The following is a 19,458-nucleotide window of genomic DNA, read 5'->3' on the forward strand; positions in this document are numbered from 1 at the left end:
TTATTTTTTATCAGAGACTGAAATGCACAGCAAATTCTCACCATTCTCCATGTTTCCAAACTTCTCACTCTTAAGCTACATTAGAGCCATTTACACCATGCACAAGTCTTAGTTTAGCAACAAAGATCACTCCAAAAGATCATTCCAGAACTTTTAAATCTTCCAGTTCTCGTGTATTCTTTGCAATAGCAGAAAATTTAGTGTGTAAACTTTGATGTTCAGAGATTTTAAAATGTAGTCAGGTGTGCTGAAATGCACCAAACAGAGCTATAAACAGTAAAATACATTTTCTGAGTTTTCGTTGTGGCTACAGGGATCCTAGATCTTCAAAGTGCAGGAGCAGTTTGAGAATTAAAAGAACTGGAATGCAGGGAAGCCTTAAGGTACATTTCTGATGGTACCTGTGTGTACTGACTGATCCGTCAGTGCCCAGGGCTTGCAGAGAGCAGCCCGGGTCAGGACACAGGAAACTACAGCATGGTGCTGTGGGGGATGAGGGTCTGCACAGCCTGGGAAAGATGTGGGAGCAGTCTTCTGTTCTGGGTGATGTCTGACTGCTCAGCCATGACACCAGAGCAAAATAACTATGAACTTTTTTTGACGTATGAAATCCGATTGCTAGTTTTCCAATAATGAATCAGTTATCCATCCCCAAATAAGTGGTAGCACAAGTCCAGGGAGTATTTTGAGTGGATAAATCCCAGTCTTGTTTAAGGAAGAAAGAGGGTGTTGTATTAACTCCTCTCAACTTCTTATTCATAGCTGGTTTTAAGGCTCTCACAAAACCTGCACTTGCTATTTCCTGTTCCTATGAGGTGAAGATGAGAACCTGCCTTGACTTTGTGAGTTCCTGTTGGTGAGCAGCATCCCTAGACAGAGCTGTGGTGGGTGAGAGTGGGCCCTGGAGAGCTTCTCCTGCTCCTTTACTGTCCTGTGCTGTCACCCGAGCCCACGGGCCTGGCAGGATGAGCAGAATTGTTTATTAGCTCAAGTGTGTACCTAAGTGTTTGTAGGATCAGAGCCAACAGTTATTTAATGCTGAAATCAAGATTAGAAGATCAGTAACTTTGCCAAGAAATGTGTTGAAGGCATATCAGTTGAAACAACTGCCTGTGTGATAGGATGTGGGTCTGTGATTACATCTCTTAACACTGAGATAGATGTACATTTGACACTGACACCTTCACTAATAATCAAATTGATTGGTTTTTATCTGGATGTTTTTATTAGCTACTCAATGCTGGGTATATTTTCTGTTCCAATGAATTAGCACACCTTCCAGCCAGCTCAGAGGGATGTTTTATGGACTTGCTACAGAAATTTACTATAGGTGGATTGAGAAGTTATTCACAGTACTGGGGTGAGCAGAGAGAGAAAACTATGGAAAAGACAAATTGAGATTGTTTACTGCTGTATTTTGTACTTCTCTCTTGGAAATCCCAAACTACAGCAGGCACTGCCCTGTTACGTGCAGGTGGAGACACAGTGGGATACATGGAGCAACAAGCAGCCCCCTTCTGAGAGAAGTGCATGTGTAACTTGTGAGTTTTTGAGCCTTGTCCTTTAGATTGCTTAGCAGATGTTTCTAAATGAAGGAAAGGCTTGATTGCCTAGTTTTGTTACTTGATATGCTTGCAAATTTATCAGGTCATTTAGAAACCTGAAACACTGAGTTATAGTCATGAAAGAACTATGGTGAGTGATATAAAAAATCAGATATGACACATGAAATTGTGACATGTATTCTGTGCTTTGGGTTCTTACTGCTTGATTAAAGAGTAGGTTTTCAAAAGTTAAACTTTGAAGAAACCATTTTTATTTTCTAAAACTATAAAGCTGCGCATTTGACTTTTCAAAATCCTATTATACAACTATTAGAGGTCGTTTTTTATTCTGCTTGCTTAATTGCTGTTTAATGGGTTCTGTAGAAAAGATCTTTGAAGCTTTAGGTGTGCGCCCACCTGACGTGCAGCTTGTGACAGGCCCGATGTGGCAGCCTTTGTATCTGCAAGCTGAAACCAATAAAAATAGTGTTTCAAAAGAGCCAAATATGTCTGGTTAGTCATTTGTGGCACCTCAGAAGTCAAGTAGCATTTAATGTCACTTTATTTGTCGAGAGTAGGTTCTGTTCCGGTTGCAGGGTTGGCGGTGGTCTCCCGCAGCCCGCACGCCCTCGGGCCTGGGGCTGAGCCCGAGCAGCCCCTGCGGGAGCCGCCGTGCCCGGCGGGGAGGGCCCTGCCCCGGCGGGCCCTGGCTGTGCTGGCAGCGGAGAAAACCCTCACCCTGTGCCCCGGGACCTGGAGAGGAGGAGGACAGCGTGGTGTGCTCCTCACAGTGCCGCGTCTGTGGGGAGGGGAGGTGTGAGGAGACCGCGCCTGTGGGGAGGGGAGGTGTGGAGAGACCCGCGCCTGTGGAGAGACCTCGTCTGAGGGGAGACCTCGTCTGAGGGGAGACCTCGTCTGAGGGGAGACCTCGTCTGAGGGGAGACCTCGTCTGAGGGGAGACCTCGTCTGTGGGGAGAGGAGGTGTGGAGAGACCAGCGCCTGTGGGGAGACCTCGTCTGAGGGGAGGGAAGGTGTGAGGAGACCGCGTCTGTGGGGGGACCTCGTCTGTGGGGAGGGAAGGTGTGAGGAGACCGCGTCTGTGGGGGGACCTCGTCTGTGGGGAGGGAAGGTGTGAGGAGACCTCGTCTGTGGGGAGGGGAGGTGTGGAGAGACCCGCGTCTGTGGGGAGACCTCGTCTGAGGGGAGGGGAGAAGGGAGTGGCTCTTGGTGTGGCTGGGCTAGCATGCTCAGGGGTCCTTGTGCAGTCCTGACAGCAGAAACTTTGTGCAGTTTCGTTTGCCTTGTTCCAGAAGATAAATGTGGTGTGAATGTGTGATTAGAATGGCCTGTTCATGCAGGCTCATTTCAGGGTACCTATGGGGCAGCCTCCCTGTGCTTCGCCTGCAGGGTGCTGAGGGTAGAAGTCCTGCCTTGCTGAGTTGGGCTCCTTTTCTGAGGTGTTTGGGACGCAGCTTTTCTTTCTCCATTTGCAGTGGTAGAAGCTGGTGGGTGACCAGGCTTCTGCACCACAGGTTGCCCTCATGACTGCTCCACTGCCTCTCATCACTCATCTCACCTGAGTTTCCCTGACACTGTTTGATTCCCTCAGTGGCTGATGTGAAACTGCAAATGACAATGTCACCAGCTCTTTTAGCAGACAGGAGCAGTGTGGTTAATAAAGACCCCGTGCTAGCGCCGGGAGAGCTCGTGGGCCTGGAGAGGAGCCGTTCCTCTCCCAGCCCATGTGCTGCTGTACACAGAGCAGAACGAGAGCACTTGTTCTTACACCATCACCTCACCTCTCCCACAGCAGCACAGCACCCCGCTCACAGCACAGCGCTTTGCCTTTGCCTGGGCTCTGCATACAGGTGAGAGAGGGGCTGGCAATCCCAGGAGAGATCCCTCCAGGGTCAACTCAAATCCCTTTCAACCCTGTCAGAAACACACAGCTCTGCAGCACAGGTGTGCATTGATCCTGTGCATTGCCCTGTGCTCACTCAGGGGCTCATGGCTAATGTAGCCTGGACTGAGCGGTCTCGTGTCTGTTCCCACCGTGGAGCCCATTTCCAGCCCAAGCATCTCCTCACCCTTAGAGTAATAAATGTAATGGGGAAGGAATCTGTTCCTGTTTGTTTGCCCTAGAAATATTGGTGGGGTTGTTCTGAAAATCAAAAATGAAACATGGACTACTTCTAACATTAGACCTCACAAGCTTTATTTTCTGAAGGAAATTAAAGTGTGGTATCTGTGTAGAGGCTTTCTGAATGCCACTTACTTGCTGTTTTCAAAGTGTTAAACACACTTCGTAAGTATCTCTAATATGAGTTAATAGTGACTTTGATAATCGAACAAATTAATTGCTTTTTTCCATGGATTGGAATTGTTAGTGTGCTGCCTCTGCAATAACACAGTTTGGGATTATTGGACACTAATCCTATCAGTCCTTTCCACGCTATCCATAGCCCAGGGCAATTGCTTTAACTTTAGCATTTTAATTTCCTCTTTTGCAAAAAGAGCATCAGAAGCATTGCTCCCATTAAGCTTTTATTACTATAATTAGTCTCTTCCGTAGTTTGTTCCTGACAGCAGAGCATTCTGCTGCTATGTGTCATTCTTCTGTGCTGAAAACTGTATGTGGTAAACTACTACTGGTCCTTGGTGTTCTTAATGGTTAACACTAGTATTTTTCATTTTATTAACCACCACAAAATAGTATTTTTTAAAATAATCTTGAAGTATCAAGCAGCCTGCTTGCTCCTTCCCATCCCTCGAGCTGTGTGGGTGATTCTGGTCTCCATTTGTGAAGGTGAAACACAGTCACACAACATAGACTGAGTAATGCAAAGTTCTCTGCTAATTTAGTTAAGTTTGGAAAACTTTTAGAAAGAAAATAAATATAATTTATAATCCTGAAAACTTGGATTTTAAACATCACTGGCTGAAAATGTAAACTATCTTAAAATGTTGTTATTGCAGGCAAAATGCCAGCCCCTGAGCAGAGCCCAATGGTGGAGGAGGGGCTGCCGCAGACAGCGCAGGAGACTTCCACAGGCCCGGGCATGGAACCAGAGACTACAGCCACGACTATTTTAGCTTCTGTGAAGGAACAGGTATCTGCCTCGTGTTCAGCAGTTCAGTGTGTGTGGAGTTAACCGCTGTCTCTTCCTGCACTGCTGCAACAACCAGCACTGTTTGTTTCTGTGCCGTGTGACCCAGTGCCACTATAGTCTGTTTTGTGTGTCACTTTTAGAATCTGAATATAAGGGTTCAGTTACCTGCATTGAACAGAAGCATCATTCTGGTATTCTGTATCTCTTCGAATGTCTGCACTGTTGTTGTAAGTCAGACTGGAAATGCAGGTTTAGTGGCAAAGAGGAAAGAAAAGCTAATGTAGAATTGATGCAACATTGGAATCAGTCCTTGTAAGTCCTGCAAAGCAGTGCTACAGAGTACTGCACATACAGATTGGGTATGTTTAATTGTACTTTATTTAAAAGTGGGCTTTAAACTCTGAGTTTGGTTTCAGTTATCAATACCAAGGTACTAATGCATTTTAAATCTCCAGCACATTTATGGGTGTGTATCTTAAGTGATAATTTCTGTAGGAAAAATAAAATTTCTGTAGGAAAAATAAATTATAATTATAATAATAAGTGATAATTTCTGTAGGAAAAATAAAATTTTGAATCAAATTCAGCCTTAATTTATAAAGATTATTTGAGTGGGGAAAAAATGCAGTTCCGCAAGGAAACACTCTGGTAAAGTTTTTGTCAGTTTTTCCTTTTTTAAATTTAAGGAGCACAAAAGGAGAAGGGATACTTTGGCTTTCATTGTATCATACTGAAAAATAATTATCATCTTTATTGACTTAACACACAAACTGTAACATCTGAACCTCAGAATAAGTCTGCTTTGCTGTCTCTGTTTTGGAACTTCCGTTAAGATGAATCTCAGCTTGATTCAAGAGGGTTGCTCTGAATGCAAACACTTGATATATTGGTTCTTATGTTGTCTCATTAATATTAAAAAAAAGGATGAGAATGAGGTTTTATCTTCTTGATAGCAACAGTTTTCATACTTATAATACCTTGTTAAACAATATTTTCTGCAGAATAATGAAATTTGACTCAATTTTCATGCCTAAATTAATAGTTTCAAAAGTAATTCAGGTAACAATAGCAACCCTAAAAATTTCTTAGCAGTGTTAAAATTAATGTTTGCATTTGCAGTGTGCAGGGTATCACTGCCAGAGGCTATTGCAGTGTGAGAAGTCAGCTAGGAGTTACAGATACCTTCAGTCCCCTCTCAGCAAACAAGTTTGCCTTGTGCCATCTCGGCCTGTCACAAATGGCCATTAGGGCTCGTTAGCATGAAGTACAGTGGTGGTGGTTTAGGTCGGTCCATTTGATGTTGCAGTGCACAAGGAGGTGCTCACAGAGCTGGTGAGCACAGTCGGAGTCAGAGCTGGGCTCTGCAGGCAGGGATCCCCTGCCCAGGAGCTGCAAGGTCAGGGTCAGAGCTGGGCTCTGCAGGCAGGGATCCCCTGCCCAGGAGCTGCAGGGTCAGAGCTGGGCTCTGCAGGCAGGGATCCCCTGCCCAGGAGCTGCAGGGTCAGAGCTGGGCTCTGCAGGCAGGGATCCCCTGCCCAGGAGCTGCAGGGTCAGAGCTGGGCTCTGCAGGCAGGGATCCCCTGCCCAGGAGCTGCAGGGTCAGAGCTGGGCTCTGCAGGCAGGGATCCCCTGCCCAGGAGCTGCAGGGTCAGGGTCAGAGCTGGGCTCTGCAGGCAGGGATCCCCTGCCCAGGAGCTGCAGGGTCAGAGCTGGGCTCTGCAGGCAGGGATCCCCTGCCCAGGAGCTGCAGGGTCAGGGTCAGAGCTGGGCTCTGCAGGCAGGGATCCCCTGCCCAGGAGCTGCAGGGTCAGAGCTGGGCTCTGCAGGCAGGGATCCTCTGCCCAGGAGCTGCAGGGTCAGAGCTGGACTCTGCAGGCAGGGATCCCCTGCCCAGGAGCTGCAGGGTCAGGGTCAGAGCTGGGCTCTGCAGGCAGGGATCCTCTGCCCAGGAGCTGCAGGGTCAGAGCTGGGCTCTGCAGGCAGGGATCCCCTGCCCAGGAGCTGCAGGGTCAGGGTCAGAGCTGGGCTCTGCAGGCAGGGATCCCCTGCCCAGGAGCTGCAGTGGCAGGGTCAGAGCTGGGCTCTGCAGGCAGGGATCCCCTGCCCAGGAGCTGCAGGGTCAGAGCTGGGCTCTGCAGGCAGGGATCCCCTGCCCAGGACAGGTCTGTGCTGCTGCTGCAGCTGTGCTGGATCCCGAGCCAGCAGTCAGGGCAGCGCTGTCGGGAGCAGCTCCAGACACGAGTGTGCACTAAAGGCTTTTTTAAGTGTTCCTTTGCCTGCCCAAGCAATGTTTGTATCTTTTCAATAGTCCTAGAGAAAAATTATAATGGAATATTTCTTTCTTTTGAAAAGGAGGTTAAAACCTCTTCCTTCTTCCATTTATAAAAGGAATAGTAAATATGTGGCGATAACATAACTAAGTTGTGATGAAAGCTAAAAAAAAATAAATTGTCGTTTATCATTAGCATTACACAGCCTTCTGAACTGGAGCCTTGCTGTGAAATGTACAGACACATAAAATGAGTGTGAGGGGAGGAAGATGTAAGCTGTCCTGCAGTCTTGGAAGTGATAATGTGAAAGAATTAAGAGTTGAACTGCTGCGTTTTGGTATTTTTTTCTGTTGATAATAATTATGGACACTGACATGTTCAACACCCTTCCTGTGTGGCAGAAAGCCCAGAACAGAATATTTTCCAGTGAAGTTCTTTACTTTATTAAGGTTGAACAGAAACTGCTACACTGTTTGCTGTTTCCTTTGGTACAGGAATTGCTGCGAGGTGCAGCAGGTCAGTGTTTGTAAAATAGAGCTGCCACACCCTGACCCAAGTACTTCAGAAACACTGCGGTGCAAACACAATCAAAAAAGCCTTTATTATTACTTGTCAAATTGTACAAGATTTTAAATTAATAAAAACTTTAAAAACTTCTACACTAGTTCTAAGATAAATGTATTGAATTCCTTCAAGCTTTCTGCTATAGCTGTGAAAGGATAGTTATGATTATATAAACAGTTGCATTTATTAGGCTACTAACCCTACAAGCTGCTTCTAAATAAACTTTCCATTTGTTTCCACTTGTTTCCTTTTCCTAGGACTCAAACCTGCTGAAAGCAACTATTTTACCAAACTGCAATGTGTCCTCTTACCCTCAGATCAGTCTCTGGTTGAGTCAGGTGTCAGCTGGGTCAATCTCCTTTGGTCATATTTTAGGAAAGGAACATTTTGATTCACTCATAGTGTTATAAAATAACACGAGCAGAACAGGTGTAACCTGTGAAGAAATTTAAATCACTACAGCTTTGTGCTTTTCTGACAAAGCTCAATATCTGTCTTAAGGTGAACATGAGCCCAGGTGGGCAAGAAAGCCAAAGGCACCTGGCCCTTGTCAAAGCTTGTGTGGCCATCAGGACTAGGGCAGTGCCCATCCCCTGTGCTGGCACTGCTGAGGCATACCCAGTTCTGGGGCAGTTTTGGGTGCCTCAATGTAAGAAAGATATTGTGGGGCTGGATTGTGTCCAGGGAAGGGAATGCTGCTGGGAAGGGACTGGAGAATTCCTGAGGGAGCTGGGAAGGGACTGGAAAATTCCTGAGGGAGCTGGAAAGGGGCTCAGCCTGGAGAAAAGGAGCATCCAGAGGGATCTTTTCCCTCTCTGGAATTCCCTGACAGGAGGGGACAGCCGGGGGGATTTGGGCTCTGCTCCAGGGCACAGGGACAGGAGGAGAGGGAATGGCCTCAGGCTGGGCCAGGGGAGGGCAGGGGGGACAGCAGCAGGAATTTCCCCATGGAAAGGGAGCTCAGGAATGAGAACTGCCCAGGGAGATTTGGAGTGCCCATCCCTGGAGGTGTCCCAGGAATTCCTGGAGGTGGCACTCAGGGCTCTGGGCTGGGGACAGGGTGGGCATTGAGCACAGCTGGCACTCCCATGGGCTGGGAGGGTTTTTCCATCCTCAGGGATTCTGTGATTCTAATAGATGAATTCCTTTTTGAATGCAGGAAAATCCCAAAGCTAATTGTAATAAAGCTGAAACGTATTTTCATATTTTTGTCTTTAGGTGGATTTGATGATGTATTTTGAGTATTTTGGGTTTGTTGCAGTTCTTTTTTTATTTTTTGTTTGGGGAGGGAATTGTTTTCTGTGAGTTTGTTTGAGAGGAGGGTTGGGATTTTTTTTCCCCCCAAAACATATATTTCACTTCTGAAATGTTACAAGGCTTCCATTCTATCATGGATAGAAGTATACTAGGAACTGCTGAAAGATGTTTTAAATAAAATTAAATGTGTGTATGCTTCTGAATCCTGCATAGAAGTTTAGTTGAGTTCTGTAGGGAGTCTCTTATCCATGTTAAGAGTAAATTGAGTATTTTCATGCTACAATAACAACTTGCTAAAAATTGTAGGGGCAGCATGGTAGCAGTAACTTTTGGGGGAGTTGGAATGTAGGGCAGCTAATTGCCAAATGCTCCCTGTAGGTTTGTGGAATCACTATTTTCTGTGTTCAAGCTGTATACTGCTGGATTTGGAATAAACTGCTGCTGAATGGACAAGATTAAATGGGATCATTTGAAATTGTGAATTTCATGCTTAGCACATTAGTTTTCAATGGCTGGGCTGAGAAAAGGTCCTGCAGGAAAAGCCACTCATCAATGCAGTTTTCAAAAGCAGCTGAATATGCTGATTTTAATGTCTTTGCTAAGACAGAAGCACTTGCAGCAGTGTCTGGTTTTTTAGTTTGTTCTTTGGTCTGTTTGTGACACATAGAGATGGGCAATTTTTCACCTTTTCTTTAGTAAATAAGTGACAGAGTAAGAACTATTGGGTATGCTTTCAGATGAATAATAATACATCTCTTGGGTTTCCCTACATGTTTTTCTAGAAGTGTTGTTTGTTCAGGACTTCAGCAAAATCTTTTCCATTTGTGTAAGTGTATTGAACTGTACCATATAAATAGAGAACGTGCACCTCGCTTTTTTCCTTCATTATTGTTTAAGTTCAAAATTTTTACATTATTTTTGAGATTTTTTTAATAGGATTTGGGAGCAGGGAGCAAACCTCCACATTTTTCAGATGGAAATGGAAGGAAAAATGCATGTTAAAACATCTTTTTGGATGAGAACTATTGATATTAACCCTTGGAGATTTCTTTACAGTTCAGATATGTAGTTCTGTACATTCAGTACTCTGTGTGGGCATGTCACTTCATGGAGACACCTGAAAAGAGACTTACTAAATGCACTTCCAGTAGCCAGGCACAAACTTTTCACAGTCTCACTTTGAAATTCTGATTTGCATGCATCTGGTGATCAGTCAGATGAAAAATGTGTGCCAGTTCTGAATTGAAGGCAGTACTTTTGTTGAATGGACTCCCAAGTTTGGCATGAGTGAAACAAAAATCTTGGTCAACATTTTGTGCATGACTGGAAGAACTGGGGTTTTCTTCCAACTCTCTTGGTATTGTGTTTGATTGTATAGGTCACTCTTGCCTATTTAATCCCAGAACTCTGAGGTTTAAAGATTCTGCTGTTTATACCAGTATTTTAGTTTTGGTGAGTCAAGTCTGAGATGTCAACTTCCTAAAGGTCTTACTGTAGGACAAATTTAATGCCATCCCATCTCAAGTGAAATTCCTAGCTCATTTCCTTAATCAAAAATCTCTGTACTGCTTTATCCATATGATGACGTAGAAGTTAATTTTCCTTTCTCCTTCGTACTGTTAGGCTTCAGAGGAGAACCTCCCCTTGAAAAAGAGCCTGTGTGGAACTGTGGAAGCCTCTGACATACACTGCAGTATTGACACCTTTAGTAGCACACGTGGTTTAGATTATCAGCCTGTCTGCCCAGCAGCAGCAGAGCCCTGGTGCTGGGCTGGCAGAGCAGCACACTCAGCTCCAGCACAGAGTGCTGGCACAAAGCTTCCAGAGAGGACGTGTCACAGGCAGTCTGGGAATGCCTCCAGTGCCATTCTTCCCTCCTGCCACTGGCAACAGAAAGCTTTCTATAAAATGCTGAAATTTTGATCTCTTGTCAGCTAGAGCATCACTAAACTGTTGTACCAGACTAGTGAACAATGCATGCATAAAAGTATTAAGGGCTTTAATGGTCTGCTGCTGTTGAATACAGAGTAAGTGTGATCAGCCAGTAATTGTAGCTGTGTCATCTCACATCCTGTAATCTGTGATTCTCTCTACACTGTCCAATTTTTTATCTTTTGTCTTCTATTTTGGAAGATACTGAGATACTGAAAGCATGCAAATGCAGTTGTGTGCGTGAGTAAACTTAATTTTTACAGAAAATATTGAGCTTGCTCTAATATGGTTAGTTAGAAGTACAGGCTTTTTCTGCAATAGATGTTGGCTGGGAATTTAAGTATCGGGTCACTACAGTATGACATCCATTTTGGAAAATATGGTATTCAGTGTGGGTTTAAGTAGTCAATTGCTTGCTCTGGCTCTGAATTATGGCAGGTGGGACCAGAGCATTCTGCATAGATGAGTGCAAGAGGTTAACGTGAAGGAAGGTATAAGTCAACTTCTGTTTTATTTGTCCTCTTCTTTGTTGCACATTTGTATCATGAAAATATCCAAAATATAATAGCCTTTTCTGTAGCACTGTGTGAACTTTCACAGTTGTTGGAAGTTGTGTGGCTCTGCACTGTGGTTGCAGTTGAATAAGAAATAGTAATCACAAGGTAAAGTATTCCTCTGAAATGCAGACTATACTTTCTTAGATGAGTAACATGAGCTATTGAAAGACGCTCAGCTCAGCTGTTCAACAGACAACACTTCTGTGAGTAGAACACGTCATAGTTCAGCTTACAATTACCTTCATCATATTTCATAGACAGTGATGTTTGGTGTTTGAAGCAGCTTTGCATATCCCAGTGTTACTGCAGCTGGGAGTACCAGCCCAGCCCAGCCCAGTCTTCTGCCACAGCAGCCACTGAGAGCTGGTCAAGTCAAGAAGCTGCAGAGATACCTTTGTTTCTTGGAGGCATTGTCTCCTCTGATGTCCATCTGGTTAGCCAGGCATGAACCATTCAGAAAGAATCTGTGACTTCTCTTCACTGCTTGTGCAATTGCTGCTGATTCTTGCAGAGCTGTCACTAGAAAAGCTTTCACTAGCCACCTGCAGCACTGTTTAAAGTTGTCTGTGTTTTTCCAGAAGTGCCCAAATCACAACAGGGCAGGAGGAAAGTAATTTTTATTTTTCAGTGGAGTGAATGTAGATTCCTCATTCTCATCTGTGTTACTGAGGGATAAAAGTTCCTCATTAACATAAATGAAAAAGATGAATCTGCAACATGGTATCATGATAGGAGACAGATAGAAGGCACAGAATTGCCCCTAACCCTCTTTCATTACCCAGTGCCTGTAAGGAGAATGGCAGTCTTCATGGTCAGTTGTGCAAACAGCATTCCTATTCCTTACTTGTTTTCAGATATTGCTGGCAGGAGCCCAGCACAGTGTGTTAGTGGTTGTTGCCCCTTGCCCCAGAGCCACCAGCCTCTCAGAGACCCTCAGCTCTCCCATGGAAGAGGATTCAGCTGCCAAGACTGGTGTGACTGGCCTTGCCTGTGCCGTGGTGCAGTGAAATATCATCCCAAGTGAGATTCCTGCTGGGCAGAGCTCAACAAGGAAGGACAGTTGGTCATCTGGTGTGAGCACTACAACACCAGCAACGGGTTTGGCCCTCCTCTGAAAGTGTCAGCCTCCAAAAGGAGATTGCACAGCTCTAAAATGTTCTGGGCTCTGGTTTTCACCCACAGCAGCCTGTGTCCCTGCAGTCAGTACAGCTGCTTTCTTACCCCACGTGTGTGAGTTTCCTGATCTGGAGCTGGAATTGTGCTTAAGGCTGTCTTTTATTGTAGTTTCTGATTAAGAATTATGCCCTGTGGCTTTGCAGTGGAATTTTAGGTTATGAACATAAAACCTGTGTTTTGATAAGGTGATTAAGTAGTTGCTGCTAAAGAGGTTTATAGAATTACAGGTTGCTTTTTCACCCTCAATATATGTTGAATAATTTTGAATATAAGTGGTTCTGGCTGAGCCAGTGTAGTGTGTCTGTCTGAGAAGATTTTTTGCTCCTTGGGCTGCAGTATGGCAGTGTGTTCTGTAATTTTGTCTGTGATTTTATTATGTGCTTGCTACATAGATGTTCTGCTGCAAATGCTAATGAGCTTATTAAGAGCTATATTTGAGTCCTGCAGTGCTATTTTGTCAGTAGCCAGTGCTGTAGGAGTCAGTGAGTTGTGATTTGTGCCCGGGGCAGGAGCTCTGTGCAGGGAGCATCCTGCTCATAAATAAGCTCATTTATAAGGAAGCATAAACTAGAAAGGTGATCAATTTCGAGCTGGTTAGGGCTTAATTTTCTATAATAATAATATGATTTAAAGTAAAAGTAAAAAGTTTTAAAGCATGAGGTATTCCGGCTGTAAAAAAAATGATATCTCTAAAACTATCCATCTTGTGTATTTGTGCAGGTATTTAAGACGTAGCATCTGCTGCAGATATCAAATAAGATAGAACATACCCATAAGAAGGCACATACAAAAGTCAGCACTCAGTGTTTCAAAGTGTGTAAGCTGCTGCTTCACTGGACTCCAGGCTGGGCATGCCAGAATGTACTCGGACTAGAAAATAGAGCTGGGTTGTTTGGGGTTTTTTTCTTACTATGCTTGCACTTGCAAAAGCATATTAGATCTTCCTAAGCATCAGAGTGACTCAGAACTGGCAGGTGAGTTGCAGGCCTCTTACCCCTCTGCTGTTTAGTGCACTTTGCAGTTTGTGGCTTTCTGGTCAACACCGAGATAAAGTGAGGAACAATGTAAATAGACAGCTGATGGCATTGTTCTCAGCTCAGCAGTGCTAGGGTCTCTGAAGTGATCAAATGAGGCCTGGTAGCCTTTTCTCCTATTTCTCCTTATCTGTTTTTCTGATAGAATACAAGTGAGTTTTGCTTTTAAATGTAATTTAAGTAAATTAAGTAAAATTTATTGCTCTTATGTCATTCACCTCTTCTACTCTCAAGAAAAATAGAAGCACAGTTCTTCTGTTTTAACTGCCTTTGAATTTTTGTAGTGTGGGGCAAAAAATACAGATTTTTATTTAAATGGGCAATTTATTACTCGAGATGTTATGCATCATGATGTTTTTTAGAATGTGTTCATTAATGCCTCTATCTGCAATGAAAAGCAAAATTAATAGAGATTGGTTGAATGGAAGCAATTAATGGCTAGCATGTTTTGTTTTATTCATCTAATTGAAAGATCAGTAAAAAACAATAGGTTCAGATTTGCAGTTTGCGTCCATGACATTGCTTGTTAAATATTGGTTTAATAGTAAGGCTGAAGAGGTTTGGTACCCTTGACCAAGAAATATAAAAGAAGCTGAACTCAGAGAAGGTGAAATAGCACCTCCCTACACTCAGTCAGTTTGAAGTTATAAACCTTAAGGTTTCCAACTACAGTCAGAATGTAGGATATCTTAGGATTTGAAGATTTGTGATTGGAAAGGTTGAGATACAATATTTTCCAGTTTCCTTGTTTATTGATTAAATCGAAGACTGACTTTTATAGGCACTGATTTTGTTAGACTGTCATACTGTAAGAAGACACAAAAATTTTAATTGCAGGAGAAATAAAACCCAAGAATGCTTAAACATGTTTTTCTTTCTGTAACAGGTGATAAATCAATATTTGCATGAATCACTGATTTAAAGAACCATTAAATTTCCACTTTTATAGTTAATTCCCCTAAGGAAGAGTCAAAACACAACTGTGATGAATCAGTGATTGTTTCAGAGTTAATCCACACCCATTTTTAACATCAAGAATGCTTTTCTTTTTATTTTGAAATTTCAGGAGCTTCAATTTCAAAGACTTACCAGAGAACTGGAAGTGGAAAGGCAAATTGTGGCTAATCAGCTAGAGAGATGTAGGCTTGGAGCAGAGTCACCAAGTATCGCCAGCACAAGGTACAGGTCCTGATGACTTTACTTTCATTTGTCCCATAAATTAAAGGCTTTTTAGTGGTGCTTATGTCCTCTATACATATATTTTCACCCATAGCTTTTCACCTCTATTAATATCTGACGGATTAAAAAAATGCAGATTTGCTGTAAAGAGTTGCGAGACAGTTTCAAGAGGCCTCTCTAGTGATTACAGTGTATCCCAGACGCTTTCTGAATTCACACCCAGAGAATCAGTGGTTTCCAGGGTCGCCGGGAAACAGCCAGCAAGTCCCAGGACTACCTGGTTTTGGTGGCAGTGCTGGTTAATTTGTGTGGGGGGAGCATAGGATTGCTTAAGTTCCTGGTACAGGGCCTGGCAGAGTGGCTAGAAGAATCAGTTGTATTGGTGAATTCAAGAAGATAGCTGTTAGAAAAGCTGAAGACTGAAAATGACCTCATTTACTTAAAATATTTGTGCAAATGTCTGCTTACCTGTCTCAACAAGAAAAGCAAAATACTGATTTTTCTGGTTTCCAGTTGCTTGTAAGGTGTAATACAAGTTTATGGAGTTTAGTACATGGCATTTTATTAGAGAAATCCCCATATACTGAGAATTTAAATTACACAAATTTTCTATGTACTGCATACAGTTGTAAATGTGTTGTTGGCATAGATACTGCAAATGGAAGGCACAGGACAAGGAAAGCACAGGTTCAGCCTGGAGGGGTGCTGGATGGGGCTGGCACTCCGTGAGCAGCGCTGGGAGCAGCCCCTTGCTGCTGCCCCCTCTCAGCACAGACGTGTTCCAACCATGGAACTCAAGTACTACAGCAATATCAGTGGAGGACATACATTTTTAGCATAATTATGTTTCTAGCTTTTTACAGCTTTTCACCATTTTATAAATATTTAATAAAGAGTACTTAATTTTTTCATCTGTTGCCTTTTTTTGACGACAGCAGCAGTATAGCCAAGCAGGAAGGTAGGAATGGAAATCACTGCTTTTCTCTCAATGGTGGTGTTTAAATCAGAAATACTTTTCACTTTACTGAGTACTTGCAGAGTTAATAGGCTTAAACTGTTTCCTGTCATGCAAAACCTGTGAAAGATGCACTGGGAATTGACCTGTCCAGTTTAGGAACTGGAGATCATAATTGTGTTTACGTCATTTTTTTTTTTTAAATAGCACACTGCTTAACAGAATCAGAAGTCTAATCATTTTCCTAAATGTCAGTGTTGTTCCTGAAGGCTCACTGTGCTGTGCACAGGTGCTGGCTGGGACCCCCACCAGCCCCTTCTGCCTTAGCAGAGTGACACAGTGTCACTGAGAGGGATGCTGGCCCCTGCTCCAACCTGGAAATTCAAAGCTGGAAAGAGTTTGAGAGCTGCCACGTGAAAATGTAAAGCAGTGCTGGTGACCCTTAGTGTGTTTTGTCTCTAAATGACTTAATGCAAAACCTTTCCATTTATCAGATTTTTATTTTTTCCAGATTGGCAGCTGGTTCAATTTCGTATCTAAGGTGGCTTTGAAATAAAGCAGTGAAATGGCAAGGAAAAGGCATGAAATTAAGAAAGGGGCAAAACCAAAAAACAAACAAAGAACAAAAAAAGCAAATTAATCAAAACCTCTAACAAAAACACCAAACAAACCAATCCAGATCCTTAGAAATACAAGTGAGGAAAAAAATCAAAAAGGAAAAAAAAAAGAAGGCATAAATGGATTTCAGCAGTTTGTATGCATGCTCCATCTCCAGTTACCAAATATTTGTGTTACTGTCGTATTTCCCTCTTTCTTCTCTAATTGAAAACTGTATGTCATACAAAGCAGTTATGATATTTCTGACAGAGGAATATTTCTGTATGTCTACTCTACTAACCTAATTCTTTCTCAAGGATAGTAGTGGGCTAAATTAACACTTTCCAAAGTGCAGCTTGCCACACGTGGACTCTCTTTGGATATATCAGATGCTGCTGTTAGGAGGAGACAGCATTGTGGCTAATTCCAGCAGCAGCTCACCATGGGCACTGCGGTGTGTCACCACAGTGGCTTTTAAACAATGGGATGAAATGCACTGGACTAGCTGCTCAAAGCTGACAGATTTGCTGTCTTCAAAACACTGCACCTGCTAGGTGGCAAAATCAGGTGATGATATCAGCAGGTGATGTATGCTGGACTTGTTCCAAAGTCATTTAATAAGAGTCAAGGTAAATGCTTAACCTGTAGAAGTGTTGGTGAAGCAGCTCTCTACCTGTGACCCACGGTCAGAGCAGCCTTTTCCATTCCTACCTTCTGTACCTGTAAAGGAAGTTCAAGTAGTCAGGTGTGTTGGGCCAGGATGTGCTCCAGGTTATACCCTCGTGTGTGTGACAATAAAGTATTTGTGTGTACTCAGTGTGTGTTACCATTGCCAGCAACACTGAGCCATGTAGCCTCAGTGTACGAAACTGAGTTTCCAAAAATTCCCAAGAACGGAGCAAAAGGGCAAGAGTGGAAAATTCAGGTAGCATGAGAATTCTGGGGCCAGAGGGTGACTTTCAGTCACCTGAAGTCTGTGTTGGAATTTTCTTTTTACTTGAAGTCTCATTGTAACTCTAGTTCAGTTTGTGCTAGCATGTGTCTTTAGCACTCTTTTAGACAAATATTTTGTTTCCAAAAAGGCTCCTAAATGGTTGTTTTCATTTTAGAAAATAAGTATCACATGCTGTTCATGTTGCTGAGCTAGTTTTTTGTAATCAGTAGCTGTGGTAGAAAGAAGTAAAATAAAAAGTCATTTAGACATTGTTAAATCTTACCCCAAATCACAGTCTCATGCTGGTATTTAGACACAATCAAATCTGATGGACTTGCCTGTTTTTCCTTTAAAGAGCTTTTTGTTTGGAAAACAGCAGTTTATAATCACTGATATAACTGCAAAAAATGATGTGTTATTCAAAATTTGATATTTTATATTTAGACTGAGGAAATACATTTTCCAATAAAAATATTTAGAGTATCTATTGTTAATAACACATGGCTGAATTCTGCATTTGTCTGCAGAGGTGGTCTTGCATCAGTACTACTGTGGGCACAGAAAAGCACATGGCTCAGAGGAAGGACAAAAGGGTGAAGATAGTTTGATTAAAAATGAGTATTGGAAAAATGCAGGAGAAGGTTGGGTTTTACACTGGTATCAGACACCTGCTTGGTCTGTGCAGTACTTGGCTCTGAAGGCATCTCATTGACCTGGACAGTCTGTCACCTACTGTGACAACACCCTCACAACACTCTCAGAGTTGTAGCTGTGTGTCAGGCGGTTTGACTTGTTCTGTACAAAGGATCAGAATTCTCTCTGGAAAACTGGAAACTGAAAAACAGTGGAAAAGATAAACAGAAACAGACCTATGGTTTTTGAACTGCTTTATGTGTAGATGCTCTCGAGTGGTGATCCCCAGAGCTCCTTTGCTGGGCCCTGCTGTCCGAACAGGGTGTTTGGTGCTGGTGGTGTCTGTTCTGTGCATGCTGCTTGTGCTGGGCTGGGCTGTGCTGGGCTGTGCTGGGCTGTGCTGGTGCACAGCACCTTCAGCAGGAGTTCTGTGGCATAAGTCGTGCTCTCACCTGTCCTGTTGCAGGCAGGTTGTGCTGCCTGGTACTGGGACGTACAGGAAGTTACAGTGAATAATTCCCACTGACTAATAGAAAATTGAACTCGATAACCAAGGGTTTGGTTGTCAGGTGTAAAGCACTGCAGAGTGGTATTTACATGGACTATTGAAATTTTATCTGCTAGGGGGTTTTGTAAAGTTCTCTATGATTGATTAAAATGCAATAAAAAGTCCAAACTAACCACACGGTTCATTTGTGTGATAATTTTTTTTCTTTCTACAGCTCCACTGAGAAGTCATTTCCTTGGAGATCCTCAGGTATTATCTTTTATGTACAATTTGCTTTAAGCCCAAATAGATTTATTTTCATGGCATTCATTGCTTGTTTTGACACAAACAGAACATTTAGCAGCAATGCTATGTATCTTCTTCAAGTGTCTTTTCTAAAGTACAGGTGTGTTCCCTATGTTACTGTAAAAGCTGCTTGAGCTTACAGGTAGTTGCAAGTACTTTGCTTGTATCTTTATGTGCCTCTGCATTTCTGTGTGAGCTGTGACTGTAACACAAGGCTTGTCATCTATTGTGTCTTCCTTGCAATTAACTAAAATTTTCATGTGAGTCTTCCCCCAGCAGGTAAGGAGCATAAAAAAATACTGCATGTTTTAAGCTTGGAAACTGTGGGGTTTTTTCTTTTTATGTTCTTACTTAACTGAGAAAATACCTGATAAGTGAAGGTTTTTCTGAGAGTGCTTTTTCTACTTTGTATCTCAGGATAAGTGTGAATTTTCTTTCCAAAAGAAGCATTTTTCTTGTACTGCTACATCTGCTCCTACTTATATTGGGGAAGAGGGTAGGACTGTCTTCACGGTGGCATTCCCTGGTCTGTTGGAATAATCGCCCCTGGCCCTGACAGGCCAGGGCACAGAGCTGTGGCAGGCTGTGTGTGTCAGTCACTGTGTGACATTGTGGAGGGCAGGGGCTCCTGCACGTCCCTTCTTGTGCTGGGTGACCGTGTGCCCTTGTCACGCTGGCCAAAGGTGGCCAGGGCAGTGCCAGGGCAGTTGGCACTGCAGGGTGGGAGCTGCACGCAGCCCGTTCAGCAGAGCAGAGCCCTCCTGTCCGCCCGTACAGAGCTGTGGGGCTGCTGCACAGGGACCCTGCCTGCTGCTGCTTGTTCAACCAGGCGTACTCATAACTACCCTAATTGGGATTACTTTATATGCCATTCCTGCCTTTTGTTTAATTTGGAGATTAAGCTCTGAAACTTGTCCATAATT

General features: G+C 43.3%; 1 protein-coding gene across 9 annotated transcripts in view; it reads left to right on the forward strand.

Annotated features, from left to right (window-relative positions):
- Window positions 1-19,458, forward strand: part of PKP4 (plakophilin 4) — a 64,428-nt gene that overhangs the window by 22,171 nt on the left and 22,799 nt on the right. For 7 of the 9 annotated variants that reach the window (XM_063401081.1, XM_063401082.1, XM_063401083.1 and 4 more), the window contains exons 2-4: window positions 4,521-4,654; window positions 14,511-14,623; window positions 18,465-18,499. In XM_063401081.1, coding sequence (XP_063257151.1) covers window positions 4,526-4,654; window positions 14,511-14,623; window positions 18,465-18,499 — 277 coding nt within the window. In that variant the 5' untranslated portion in view covers window positions 4,521-4,525. Of the gene's footprint in view, window positions 1-4,519; window positions 4,655-14,510; window positions 14,624-18,464; window positions 18,500-19,458 lie in introns of those variants that run through there. The other 2 variants (XM_063401089.1, XM_063401090.1) reach the window with 1 other exon arrangement.

Source organism: Prinia subflava, chromosome 6 (assembly GCF_021018805.1).
Source record: "Prinia subflava isolate CZ2003 ecotype Zambia chromosome 6, Cam_Psub_1.2, whole genome shotgun sequence".
Classification (NCBI taxonomy): Eukaryota; Metazoa; Chordata; class Aves; order Passeriformes; family Cisticolidae; genus Prinia; species Prinia subflava.